Here is a 14,570-nt window from a genome sequence, read left to right on the forward strand (position 1 = left end):
TGCAACATACAGAGAAACAACTGTGGAGCCTGGGCCTCCTCGCACCTGATGAGAGAAAGGTGCCGCAGATGGCGGCACGGGCCTATGTGTCTGACCCAACAATCACCCCACCGAGCACCACCGTGGCTGCCAGCCAGCGCCCGTCTACTGTGTGAGGACGTTTGAGGAGAGAGGGGAAGAGGAGCTTCCGATGGCACTGCCCAGGAGGAGCAGACCTCCTGTCCTGGAGGCTCAGGGCTTTAGGAGGACTTTTTTTCTGCTAACAAGCTGTCCCCTCCTCAGCTCTGCCCCACACCATGGCCACCCCCAGAGCCCCCTGAGCCCAGACGGCCCACTGCACCCTTCTCGGCAAAATGATCCCAGGTCAGCACGAACCAGAAACATGTGAAACATTTCTGGAGAAAAGAAATTACAGGAATCCGATCACTTTTGTACTCCATGTAAGTGCTGCAACACCTACGCGTTACAACACTTAGCCTGTTTGGCTGGGTTTCGGTTTTTCCAGAGGACTGGGTGTCTTTTTCTACCTCCCCCTCTCCTGAAGGTTACAGTGTGATGTGTGTGACATTTTATTTATACCATAGGGTATGGTTTTATAAAAGCATAGCTAAAAACACAATTCCCCTTTAAACTGAGACAATGGAAATTGCACTGTGGCTAGAACTTCTAGAGTTCTGGGAAGTGCCCCTTTAAACTTGGATTAAAGTAAGATGACTTAAATAGATACAAAATGATAATAAAACACACCTTAACTTGCTGATATGCATCATTAGGTAAACTGCATTCAAGGTGAACACGTAAGAGGCTGGCATTCATAGTTTCTGCCTGCAAGAAAGAGAAGAAAACATCAAGCACATTGCTTCAAAAGACTTATATAAATCTGATTCACACACTGTAATTTATAAAGATAATAGAACTGTTTCCACACATGTGACACAGCAACATAAGGAAATGTTTAAAAATAAATACAATTATTCTGTACAGTAGGCCTCCAATCAATCTCCAGTTCTCAGGAACTCCATCAATATCTACTTACTTATCAAACTATTGTTATACATGATTACTAAATATTTATAGAGCATCAACATGAGCAACCCTTTCATATGCTTTCACATGTTGATGAACTGTGTTCAACACAGTCTTTTTGTGTAATACAAAGGCTTCTTTCCTTGTTTTCTGTGTATTTTCTTTGCTGATTGGATACTGCAATACGGCTGCTAAGCCAAGAACATGATGTTTCTGTTTGATACACAGGCTTCATGCCAAAATGGACAGAGAGAAAATACTTGTTTTGCCTTTTTATTGATTGGAAAGGAAAGAGAAAAGAAAAGATGACATTGATTGTGCCAGCTTGTAAAGCACTCGTAAATCTAACAGGGCAACAGAACTGACAAAGCCAAGCACAGTTCAGGAAAGCTATCTGGAAACCTGGACCACCACATTACTTGCACAAACTGCTCCACCAGTATATTTTAATTCTAAATTAAGAAGACAAAACAAAGTTAGAATAACAAACCTGTCACTCTATCAGTGCCTAATTACAGCAAAATTACCAGGTGATTTTAAGACTGATGTGGACTCCCCACCCCACCCCGACCCATTTCACTTGTGGTGCTGAATTAAATATCTGAGCGGGGTATCTGCAGGTTCAAGTTTCTGAAGGTGTCAGTGCAACTGACTGAAGAATTTCAATAATTTGATGCTGCAAAGCGAAACTGTGAAGAAAAGTTTTGGAAGCATCCAACACCCTATTTTGCATCTCCCTGGGACAGTCAGGAGGGGAAAGGGTGCATGTGCACAGAGTGCAGGTCTACCACACACGTGGCATTTCATGGGGTCTAGTTTTATAAAAGCAAAGCCAAAAGGAAGCCAACATACATTCTGCGTTCCCGATTCAACCAGATTTCATACCAAAATGACTGGGGCTTCACACAAGAGGGCGATGTAACCTCTGCAAAGCTGTTCAGCAGCGACCCAAACTTTGTCCCCGGTGCAGCTCTCCCGGGACAGAAACCCCTGTCAACTCCTTTCTTTTTTTACAAACGCTTTTGTCCTCATCAGATTTTGAGAGAATAAAAAAACCAAAACATTTGATTCCAAAACATGCACCACTTACTAACCTCTCACGGCCATGACTAGTAGTGGAGTTTTAACAAGACACTAAGATCTTATGAAAAGCAACTTTGTGGGTCACTTTCTGGTCAGATCAACGTTTACACTTAGAATCCCCTTCTCTGTGGTTCTTGAGAGAGTGCTACTGCTGTCACGGTCCTAAATAAGGAGTTGTTAGCCCTTATTCAACACTATTGTAGTTTAAAGTAGTTTAAGACCCCACACCCCTAAAAAAAAAAAAAAAAAAATCAATAGTAAGTTACATCACATTTTTCCAACTTTTTTTTTTTTCTTGACCTGGCATGTATCTACATGGGAAGCTGCTGTCACCTTAAAATTGAAGCTCCTAATCTAACACACATGGGGGGGGAAGTGTAATTGGGGTGTATTATGTTGATCTATTTTCTACAGGAATTTTCTGTTTCTCTTTGTGAAGCTATTTTCAGAAAAGGAAAAGGGTTTTCATTTATCTAAGGCAGACAACAGACGCATAACTGCCATGCCCACTATCTTACAACACTGGTAGGATGGCTGTGTTAACCATAAAGAGCAGATAAAGCATCTGAGAAGAAAACACCGTCAGAAGCAGAGTTTCCAAGGTGACAAAACCAGGACCATGTCCACGTCTTCCAGCAGTGCAAGCACTCCGTTTACACCGTAAATACCACTGCCTGTGAATCAGAGCAGAGAGCTGAGTTACGCAGCGTATGTTTGCACCAGAGGTGAACTGAAAAGGAGAGGCACGGCACAAGGGGAAAAGTTAGAAAGACCGCTGCAAAGTGTACAGCCACTGCCACTTCATTACCTGGTGTCTCTGTTTTTTATTAGGTATGCATGCATGTACACATACTTGCACGTATACACATAGTCAGCACCCACAAATCCTATATGAACTGAATACAGAAGTCTGATAGAAGCCACACGAATTAAATTCTTGCCAGTTTTGGTAAGACCTTACATTTAAATTTTAAAACAGAGGCCTCTTTCAAAAAAACTCTAAAACCATGAACCGTCTGACCTGCAAGGAGCCCTGCTGAAGATCTAGGATTCTCAGTGGGGGACAGTACAGTAACCAATTACTAATTGATCCCTCAAAAAAAAAAAAGAGACAGAGCACCAACAGACCAGCTGGTGCAGGCCAATTCAACAACCACCAAGCAACCACAGACCCAAGGTCACTTTTAGGGGTAGAATTCCTTTTTCTGCCTACGGTGCTCTGTCAAGCAGACATGACTCTATACAAGATTTTCACAGAGATATTCCTGCATCATTATCAGGACTGTAGAGCTCAAACCACTTCCTGGGGTTTGGCTACAGTGTAATTAGAAAAGAACAAACATTGAACAAGCCTTCCCTTCTTCCTGCAGGCTGATACTTCAGCTCCTCTCCTGGACAGTCCTTGGCCCTAAAGAGTTATTTTCACTCTGAATGGTGTTAATGAGCTGTCTCTGCAATAATGATTCAGCAGAGTTTCATCAGTTTTTTGCAGACAGTTATCAGGATGGCACACCAAGAAAACCCCACAGTCCTACTACCTTCCTTCTCCACGCCCAAGCACCACACTTGCACGTATTTGTTTCTCTGATTCTGCATACAACAGCACAAAACATAGCTTAGGGAGTCCTGGGTTCCCAACAGTACTTGCATTATTTCCTATGTTGTTTGTTCATAAACTCTGAACGCCTCTGGGAAATCAGCAAAGTGATGCCTGTGTCTCCTAAGGCAAGACATTCTGCCCTGCAGGTCACTCCTCCATTGACACTTCCAGTGTGTTTGCACAGCATTTTGAACACAGCAAAGCAGCGATGTAGCTGCTCTGTTAGTGCCATCCCAATATTAAACAATGCCAAAAAACAGGCAACTGGAACAAAGACTACATCCAGAAGCTGGATAAACAAAGATGACCTATATGGGTTCCACCATCTGTTACAGCTTAGTGGTAACTAGCCAATGCTGAATGGCCACATGGACACACTATGAATTCAGTGTTGGACACAGGTCTTCCTTTCTCACAAGCGAGCCAGGAGCACAGAAATCCTGGGATCCAAGACCACAGCCAGAGCACACCAATCCTGAATCCTTCAAAAGCTGAAACTTTGAAAAGAGTAACAGAGGGTGAAATTCAACAGTGGAAAAGGCAACCTTGTCTTTTTTCTTTCTTTTCTTATTAACCACAAGAGTTTCTGCTAAAAAAAAACAAAACACAACACAGAGGGAATGACACAGAAAAATGAAAGGCCTGCATACCTTTGCCTATTAAAAGGATAAAACCAACATACAACATCAATGGAAGTTAAATTTCCACAAAAATTGCAAACACAAAACCTGTCACATATAGTATTTCCAATGGAAATACTACTGTAGAGGTAAACTTTCATCTATAATCACTGGGGATATATCATATTTCCAACATAAATACTCCGTAGAGGCAAGATTTCATCAACATCCCTATGTACAATTCTGACCATTCACCTTCAAAAGAAATCTTTACAAACTGCAGGAGCTGCAGAAAGCAGTAGTCAATTTGGTTAAAAAACAGACAACCCATCACTGAAGAAAATACTACAGAGCCCAGGCCATTCAGCTTGGCAAAGCAAAAGCTGAAAGATGCGATGCCACCTACGCATGCTTCTGGGTATAAGTGTCAGAAGCAGGAGGAGCTGCATAAACTAAATGTGTATCTTAACAAACAAATATAAACCAGCCACAAAGCAATTCAGACTGGAAGTCAGGTGTAGGTTTCCAACCATCAAAGGAGTAAGAGTAAGTATTTTGGGTTATGGCAACAATGCCTCCAGCAGTTCTGAGGAACCATTTTACCAAGCACATGATGGGACTAAACAACGTTACCTTTCTGGCCTTGATGATCAAGGATGTCAGTATTACCAAACAACTTAAACACAACCACCTTTAAAAGAGGAGACAACAGAGGCGAAACATACAGACACACACCGTGCAGCACTTGGTAAGCTTTACCACAGGTTTCCAAGTAGTATCAGTAGACTTCAGAGGTAAGGACACCTTTAGTCTATCAAACTAGACATTGTCACCCAAGATTATAACTCATTAATCCCAAGATGACAAGGGATGTGTAAATGATGCTTACATTATCCTGAACTTACGCTGGTATTTTACTGTGGTTAAAAATAAAGAGGGGAAAGCAAATACACACAGTTAAGTGAGTATGACTCGTTTGGTTTAAATGTTTTTTTCACTACAAATCTCAATTTTACATTTAATCTTTAGATCTGCACATGTGTAGTCACTCACTCAAGACTCATAGACCTCTCTTCCTTCCACAGCTTCTGAGCCTAAAATAAAACCTGGGCAAAAAAAGAATCATACCAATTTTTATGGGATCTGGATCAGAATATTAGTAGGTTGAATGGAAGGAGGCACTTCTGGAGAGGACAGCTATCTGTAGAGCAATGTCCTTCTAAAAGCAACCTGTACTCGAGCAAAACATGACCTTATAGGAAAACATTCCTCACTATACAGTAAGGGAAATGTCAAATGCTCCCCAGAACTTCTCTACTCAGAAATTCAGACAGAACTGCGAAGCTGCAGAGTCTGCATCCAAACTTCAGACAGTACCTGACAAGAACCCATTGAGCTAGACATGAAGATGCAGACAGACATGTCAGGAACAGCATCCAAAAAACCCTTCTCAGTTCTACTGCTAGCACCCCAAATTACAAAACCTGAAGATGTTTGCTTCCTTTGCAAGAGTCAGTCTGTGCTGGCCCACAAGTAAGCACACCTGTGTGATTACAGGAAAGAGACTGGTATAGAGGAGAGGAAAGGAAAAGGAAGAAATTGTGCATTATCCTCAGGTAGAGGTAAGCTTGACAGGTCTGAACACACTGACCTAACATACAGACTGAAAAATATCTGAGCTGAGAATTTTTCTCAGGCAGAACAGAATACAACATCATGAAGACAATCAGCACAGCTTACATTTAGATAAATGATTGAATTCTGTTACATGCCAAGATATTCTAAATATGGTTTTGAAAAAAATAAAACTGCATACAATACAAAAGGGAATTTGAAAGATCAGTTTTTCCAGTTAAGTTATTCCCTTGAAAGGTTCTGTATGGCCTGAAAGACTATGAAAATACCTGCAGCTGCAACCAAGTAAAAGAAATCATTAAAGCTTCTTTCAATTGAAATAGTTATGCCTCATAAATCCACTTTGTTGTATTCTCTGCTGCTCCCTGGTTTAGTCAAGCTGAGGTAAGCAAAGCTGGGACCTTCTGCACTGATCCAGGCAAGAGGGGATACTCCAGCCTGACTCCCAGCTCCTGTTCTCAGCCACACGGCACGTTGTGCTTTTTAACTGCGGCAAACTGTTGGCACAGCCCTGCTGTGAACTGGCATGGGGAATGGGTCTGAAGTAAAAACTAGAAGAAACCCTAACAGCCCCACCTCTGTGACTTTATAGTACAAAGCTGGGGTTTTTTTAGGACAGATCAATTCTCCAGTTTTGTTCAGAGCAGGGCATCACAAATAGTTTTGTCAGCGCGCCACAGGAGCATGAACAAGGAACAAGTGGGAATAGTTCAAATGCCAAAGACTGTCTCATAAAACCAGAACACCAGTTAATCACAGTAGCCCTGTACCTTGCGACCTCTCTCCTGCAGTCACTAGTCCTTGGACTTTTTGTTTATGTTCTTTGCATCCCAACAACCTGAGGATGAAAATCTTTTATATCTAAGACGATGATGTTTTGTCACCATTTGAAATGTATACTGTACCAGTGTGTGTGATGCCTGGATGTTTTCAATGTGTGGAAGCAGTAAGTAGGCGCTCGCTAGCTGCACTCTAGGTTCTTCTGGAGAAGACGTCAGAGTTCCCATTCCAAAAACCTGGTGTTAAAAAACCAGGACATTACAGCAACATCTAGCTTTTCAGTTATCACAGTAACACAGATAAATGTTTTTTTAATTATAACAATCTTCCTAAGAAACAGATTGGTTTTTTTACATGAGATACTTTTAAAAGACAGCTCAGAAAGTTCCAGTGTGGAAAGTAACTATACACACAAATGGCACCTTAGCATCTTCACTCATTCAGGCACTATTACAAAAACAAAACAAAGCACTCACCAGCAGAGCATTAGGTTATCTCAACAATAAAGAATCTAAACTCTCTCACTATTTTTCAGGCAACTACAATACACATAACACCATTTGGCAGTGCAGTAATTTCTGGACAAACTTTGCTCCCAGTCCAGTTGCATACTGAATTCAATGGCTTTGCCTTAAAAATTGAGCTAAATAATTTTTGCTCATTTTGGTTTTCAAAGTCTGCTGTTTTCAAAGCACTGTAAGATTTGCAAGTTGAATGTTTTTACTGCATTCATATTCCACTCCATCAAGATTAGTTTATGACAATGAGATGCAAGATAATGGGGGGTGGAGGGAATAAATCATTAGAGATAAAGAAAAATGCCTTGGGGTTTTTCACTTGTATGAAAAGATTATTTTTTTTTAATAGAAACCCCCCCGTGTTTTAATTAAGAGGATAATCCAATGCATTCCATGTTCACTGAAGATCTCTGACTACAGATAGAAAGTATCAAAGGGAATATACTTTTTTTTTTTATGGAGGCATTTACAAAGTGCATTTTACTATAATGGTACCTCTTCTCCATTTGGGTAAATTTTCTGTACATACTCTTGCATAAATGCATTAGAGAAACATCAACATGTTTCAAGGCTTCTGGGCTCACAAAAGCACTGTAACGGTGCATCAACTTCTCAAGTTATGCCCAATTTTGAAATTCTTATAAACCTAAGGCAAGCTGAAATCATGGGCAGCTACTGCCTCTGTTTCAGGTGGCTGGCAAAACAGTCCATGAAAACCTGTCCATTACTGATTTCAGCAGCAGTCCAACAGGAGACAAACTGATTTTTTGACGGCACTGACAACTGCTTCCCTGCAACTTGTTGATATAAGGCCCTGGCTGAGCCTGGCAATAAATCACAGGGTCAGAAGGGAGTGCAGGGAGACGACAGGTGTCAAAAAGAAAAGGTCAATCACTCTACAATGCACTCTTCACTCATCCTTGATGAAAAGTTCCTGCCAAATGTTCCTGTTCTAGTAAGTACTAGATAAATGCAACATTTTTATTAAAAATCATGTATTTCAAATGAACTTACCTATGCTTCAACTCAAGGAGCTTTGTTTCCAGCACAGTATCAAAGTGTGGGAATGGAATAGCTGGATGGTTGATTAAAGCTGGCATTGTTTTTAAAATCACTGAATTCAGAGTTAGACTTTTCTTTAACAAATTAATAAAAGCAAAGAATTTGGAGTATATAATGTCCCTTATGAAAATTAGAAAAGCTTAAGACTTGCTTCAATTCACTACTTCATCAGGCAATAAGTGGCTTTAATGCACAACCATTACTTCAACTTTCACGTTTAAGGGCCTAAACCTCTCACCCTGTGTGTCACCCCCAATGTGTTTACATAAAATCCTGCACAATAGCTGAAAACCACCTGAAGTATTTCCTAAATAGGTTTTTCATGACAAATGCATTCCAGCACAGTGCAGTCTAGACTGCAGTATTATATGAAACCAACTAGCAGTGACAGAACCATGCTCTTATAAGTACACATATACCAATACACTTAGTGTTACTACCCCAAGTAGCCCCACTAACCGTAGTAATTTTAACCATACACATGTATGAGGGATCATGAGACTAGCAAGACCAGGTAAAAGGGATGAATTGCAAACACTACCCCATCTGATTTGTACCAGGAATTCAATGAACTCTGAAAGTCTGTAAGTTCAAGATCTATCAAAATTACTTAACACCCAAGTAAATCCAAAACTCAAGCTAAAAATAAGAGCAGTTACCTGATATGAAAGTAGTCCATGAGATGAGGTATTTATAAATAATGAGCTTTCAATACTGCCTTCTTCTGTCGGCAGGAAGAGTACTCTGAAAGAGATTTTTCCCATCACTGGAATCACCTGCAGAGACCACAAAGAAACTTGCTTGCTCGAGCCAGTGATCACGACACCCTCCGTTCAGTCGCGCAGCCCAAGAGACGTTCCCACATGCACACACCTATCTAGATCCCACTAAGCAGAACCTCAGCCCCGAGAAGTTTCATCTGTCCACAACTCTCGACTCTTACCACGGAGAAAAACTGAGACCACACAGCAACTTGCTGGAGTTTCGTGGCTAGCTTGGGCCTTGTCAGTCAAGGCTCCTTTTTGCACAAGAACAGCACCAACAGCCTCTGCATAAACAAAAATGCTTCCCTGCATATAGATACCTATTAAAAAGTGAATCAATGCCCCCTGTGATATATAGTCAGCTGAGTCAATGATGTTTGTGTCTGCACAGTAGATCCATGCAGCCACAGTAAAAACACAAATCAGATGAAAGCACAATAAAAACCCTTTGCACATCAGCAGAGGATAAAATCTGGGCTTCATCAAACTGAGATCATAGTGATTCATTCTTAATATGCCTTATATTGTTATACATTGTTAAAAAAAATCAGAGTTAAAATAATGGTCTTAGATCATAACGCAATTCTGCTCATAATTGCAATACAAAATACATAAAACGTTTCACTGCACTTTTTTGAGAAATATGCAAGACCACTCAAAAGAGTGAAATTCAAGGCTGTAAAACACCCACATGCCTGTGGATTACTGTATAATGCTGCACAGAGCAGAATGAGATTCAAACAGCCTCTTTAACACTGAAAAATTCTCCTCTTTCTCTGTTATTGTAAAACACATTTCCTACTGTAGGTTTTGGATGTCTTCTCCCTTACCCGTCTAAGCAGAAGTGAGGGAAAAAAAGTGCTAGCAAAACAGAAAAGAAGTTGGAGGTCCTACAAAAAAGCACGAAGAGAAAACGCAGAATGAAAAGCTTAGGCCAAAAGAAGCACGAAGGCTTGGCACCTGGCCATTACATAGTTTCCAAAAGTACATCAACACTCACCCGGCTATGAGCAGGAGACACATGAAACTGTCTAGTAGCTGTAAACACTGAATTCACTACAACTTCTCTATCTCTACTAGGGTTGTAGGCCTGCAGCATTTTAGCTCGGGGTAACCCCAGTAATCTAAAGGCAGGGGGGAAAGAGAAAGAAGTTACTCAATTTATAAGCACAGGCAAATACACAAAAAAGGCAACAAACACAAATTGTTCTAAAACATGTTGATATGCAACAATTTCCTATTTGTAATTTCTCTGGAAACATGCCAAACATATTTTGTCCTTTAGTATACAAAGGCAAGTAACATTGGCATGTGAGAGGTACACTTCATCTGAGTCACCAGGAGTCTAAGAAATAAACCACCCATACAAGGCACAAAGTTTGGAATCAAAAAGTTTAAATATCCAAAGTCTTGTTTTGTCAACTAAAGCAACAATTCTCTTAAGGCTTCTGCTTTAGCTAATGCATCCTAAACCCCAGCATCTTATACATTCCTTCTGTGCATCCTCTGAAACATCCCTTTAACTCACAAGGGGCCTGTGTTTCTTTCTAGTTACTGATAAACCAAAGGCTGATTATCATTTGAGAATAATTTTTGAAATTTTCTTAGTAGAGAACTACAAATAAAAATCTCAAGTATTCTACCAGTATGTTTTGCCTGGGACTTTCTGGATTTTTTTTCAGAAGTTAAAGGAAGCAACAAGCTCCCACTCCACTAGGAAGGCAATTTTTCAAGAAATAAACCACCAACACGAAGAACTGGTTTGACATCCATGCAGAATCACCTGAAATGTACCCATAATGTGTTATGGTTCCCTATTCTCTTTTCCTCCTTCCTAGAACTGTGTTGATTTTCATTTACAAAGTATAGCAAGGCAAGAAACACAGCTCCAACTCTGTGGCAATTACTTATTATTTCTCTTTTTCTTTCAGAGGATGGCATGATCTCAGCTAATGCTCTTTACCCAAATGTAGCCCAGTATAGTCGTCCCTCCCCACTTCGTTACTGAACAAAATAAGAATAATGGAAAATACTCACTGCATTCCAAAATGCAGAACTGATGGGTGAAAATGTAAGGCCCTCCCATTTGGAGGCATCTTTGCTGCGAAGCTGAAAAAAGGGAAAGAAGCCACAGTTAATATTTAGCGGGCATGATGCTACACATTGCAGGGAAGGAAGATTACAGGCGCTCATTACTCTTTGTATTCTAATCATACTCTATATCCCAATCTTTTCATACATTCCTCTCACTACCATAGACTGTGCTTTAAAAAAGTTCCATACAACAGCATGTGCTGGAAAGTTCATGCCAAAAAAAAAGTGCAGTTTGATAAGTATCCCATTTTAGAGGCAATGCTGGCTTGGACAACCTCCCTTCCTTGCACACATCCCCTCATTGCTGCCGATATACCCGTTCATGGGGTTGTGCCGTGAGCTACAGAGGGAAAACAACTTTAAAACGAGTCCTGAGGAATGAAAATTATGTCAGCATGGAGCAGATCCTCAGTCTCATCAATTCAACATCCACACAAGCACTGGCACGAGCACACCTGAGACACACAGAGGCAGAGGAGTAAACAGCAGCTTGGGCAAAAGCCAACGTCAAAAAAAGTTCTTGCTTAGCTGTGGCTTTAATGCAAAAGCCAAGTAATTTCTTATATGCAAAGAGAGTAAGAAATAATGCGAAACACATACATCATCATCTTTCCTTTGCCCTAGGAAAATTCACAATAAAATTCCCATCAGTTCTAGCACTTTTTTAGCTTATTTCAACATGAATCGATGCCCTATAACATAGAAATCCCAGGCTATCTTCACCACTTTCTCAATTACAACTTGTCCTCCACAAGTCCCAACAACCACAGTGGTAAAAAACAAGCCCAGCACTCGTTCATTATGTTGACGTAGCCAGTCCTATGCTGTTAAAAACTTCCCCAGAAGCAGTCTGCATGTTGCGTAGCCAGAACCAGTTTCATCTTCACTGCATGATACTAATAAGCATCCTAACAAGGATGAGTCTGAGGAGGGAGGGACGGACCGTGGGCTCATAAGTTACCCAAGCTGCTTTGCATAAAGTGTGGTAGTACAGTTAATTGTTCCCCAATTTAAAAATGTAGTTCTGTAACATTACACCTTTAATATATTAAAGTACCTACATAATTCTGTTGTTACATTCCAAACCAAGAGAGACGTCATAATTTATTACCAGTCATGAAAAATGAGATTTACTATATATGAAAACCTACAGCTTTATGAAAATGTTTCTCATACAAGGAAGCAAACTCTCTCGCTGTTGTAGGGGGAGGCATGCAATATATCCAGGTAGCGTTTCTGGGGAGCTGCTAGCAAATAACGCAAGAGCCGATGATGCAGAACTACAAAGTCTGGGTGAATGACAGTCTCCTTCCAACCGCCTTGTCTCCGGCCAGGCCAACCTTGCTCCATTCCTAGAAACACCAGGGATCCAGAAGGGAACCAGTAGCTTCTTCCCCTTCCAAAAGACAGCCTCGGAGACGTACCCAGGGGGGAAGTCTGAGTACTGTTTTTGTAAACACACACAAATTAAAACTATTACTACAGTAAAGCCCCAGGCATCTGGGGGAAGGCACACTCCTGAAGGATCCTCAGATCCTTTTTGTATATGCACCCACACACATACAGTAAAATAGAAGTTAAGCCAGTGGTTTATGCGCTCCGTAAGTTTCTAGTGTCTTACAGTTACTGCTGAAATACTTTTCCCACCAGAAAAACCTTTGCTGAGGATGAGAAGCTGAGTGCTGCTCTGTGCCCATTGGTGTAACTGGCAGTGGCTCTCCAAGACCCGCTGATCCTCCCCCTGGGGAGCTCTGGCAGCACCAGCTCTTTTCCTCTGACCCTCCCTCTCTGCAACAGGCACCAACGCACTGGGTGCAAACGCAGCGTGGATGTAGGAGACCGTATCTCATTCGGTTTGGATGAAGAAGGCTTTGCTGTAGCACTGGTTCTGAAAAACACACTGCATTACTGTTCAGACAATAATCACAGCCAAGCCTCTCATGGTCAGAAAATGGGAAAAGCCCTATGAGAGCAGCAGCAGGATCCCAGGGCTGCCGTTGCATTCCTTCTGAAGACTGGGATGGCTGAAGTGAAGCCTCAGCTAATAAAATTCTGCAGGCTCTGAGCTGCACGAAGGTAATTTCAGAGCATCCCTACACACCACTCCCCAGCAGCCCCGGGAACCGGCCCATGGTTCCAAGACATCCAGCTTCTGCTCTGCACCCCACAAAAGCTGCCAAATTGCTCCAAGATCCACCCTGGCCCTAAAAGCAGAAGAGCCACATTCCTTCGGCATGGTGCTCCTAACCCTGCCCGCTGGCCAGCTCCACCGCCTCTGCGCTGCTTATCAGCAGCCCCAAAGCACTGCCAAAAAATAACTTGGGAGCCGCATTTACAGAACAGCAGGACTAGTGGAAAGAGAAATCCACCACTCTGGGGCTGTTCCCGATCCCCAAGGAAACAGCAGTTTGGAATGGGAATGGGCAGGCGATCATCTCACCTAACAACCAGGATGCATTTAAAGCCCACCACTACAGAGAGAAAGGGACAGGCAATGTGTGTAGATGTCTTCTACATCTACACACACGCTTCTCCAATGTGTTGCTGCAAGCCTCTTAAACCTAGGTGGAAGCTGGCCCAACACCATGATGCATCCCTGTACTCCAAACACATCAATACATCAAGCTCTCTGCAGGGGACATGGAAATAAACGTCAAAGGAAATTTGTTAAGACATTTAAAAGTTCAAGTAAAAAAAAATAAATATTTTTAAAAGTTAAGAACCTCAACTCACTAATAGATTCACCTCAAATTACGCCAAAAATTTCTCTTTTTGCTGCAGATGACATGTCCAAAAAAGTACACGGGTCATTTCATGAGAATGTTGCAAGGCCTGGGAAAAATACACAAATATCAACCTAAGAATGGAAGTCTTGAAACAACAAATGTAGAGAAACAGTCCTCTCCAGGACAGAAAAAGCCTGGTTTCCAACTACTCTTTCATTGCTTTTGAAATCAGCTAACATCACATTAGGCATGCTGTCTAACAAAGCCACACTCCACAGCACCTGTTTTCTTCAGGCAGCCCAGCTGAACACAGAATTCTGAATAATAAATTCTGATACAGCATGTCAATTCCATTATTTCAGGGGACATTTTTAAGCACAAGTGAACCACACTGGAGGGAAACAGCAAAAAAATAGAAGAGGGGAAGGAGATTCCCAGCAACTACTTTGAACACTTAGTAGTAATTGCCTTTGTATCAAAAAAAGTAGTTTAATTGGTTCGATTATCACTTGCCAGCCCAACAATTCAATGCCCTTCCTCCTCTCCATCTTCACAATATATTTAAAACACTGACACCCTGGACCATCCATCTCCAGGAAAAAATAAGAACAGCTGAACCATTGGGGAAGGCTCCACATGGTCACCCAGGGCAGGGGGAGATG

At 41.5% G+C, this 14,570-nt stretch overlaps 1 protein-coding gene across 4 annotated transcripts in view; it reads right to left on the reverse strand.

Annotated features, from left to right (window-relative positions):
• Positions 1 to 14,570, reverse strand: part of TMEM131L (transmembrane 131 like) — an 82,940-nt gene that overhangs the window by 35,333 nt on the left and 33,037 nt on the right. For 3 of the 4 annotated variants that reach the window (XM_037378396.1, XM_037378405.1, XM_037378388.1), the window contains exons 4-8: positions 11,126 to 11,197; positions 10,089 to 10,212; positions 8,984 to 9,100; positions 6,870 to 6,980; positions 748 to 825 (exon numbers count right to left, since the gene is read on the reverse strand). In XM_037378396.1, coding sequence (XP_037234293.1) covers positions 748 to 825; positions 6,870 to 6,980; positions 8,984 to 9,100; positions 10,089 to 10,212; positions 11,126 to 11,197 — 502 coding nt within the window. Of the gene's footprint in view, positions 1 to 747; positions 826 to 6,869; positions 6,981 to 8,276; positions 8,340 to 8,983; positions 9,101 to 10,088; positions 10,213 to 11,125; positions 11,198 to 14,570 lie in introns of those variants that run through there. The other variant, XM_037378414.1, reaches the window with a different exon arrangement.

The sequence above is a fragment of the Falco rusticolus genome, chromosome 1 (genome assembly GCF_015220075.1).
Source record: "Falco rusticolus isolate bFalRus1 chromosome 1, bFalRus1.pri, whole genome shotgun sequence".
Lineage (NCBI taxonomy): Eukaryota > Metazoa > Chordata > Aves > Falconiformes > Falconidae > Falco > Falco rusticolus.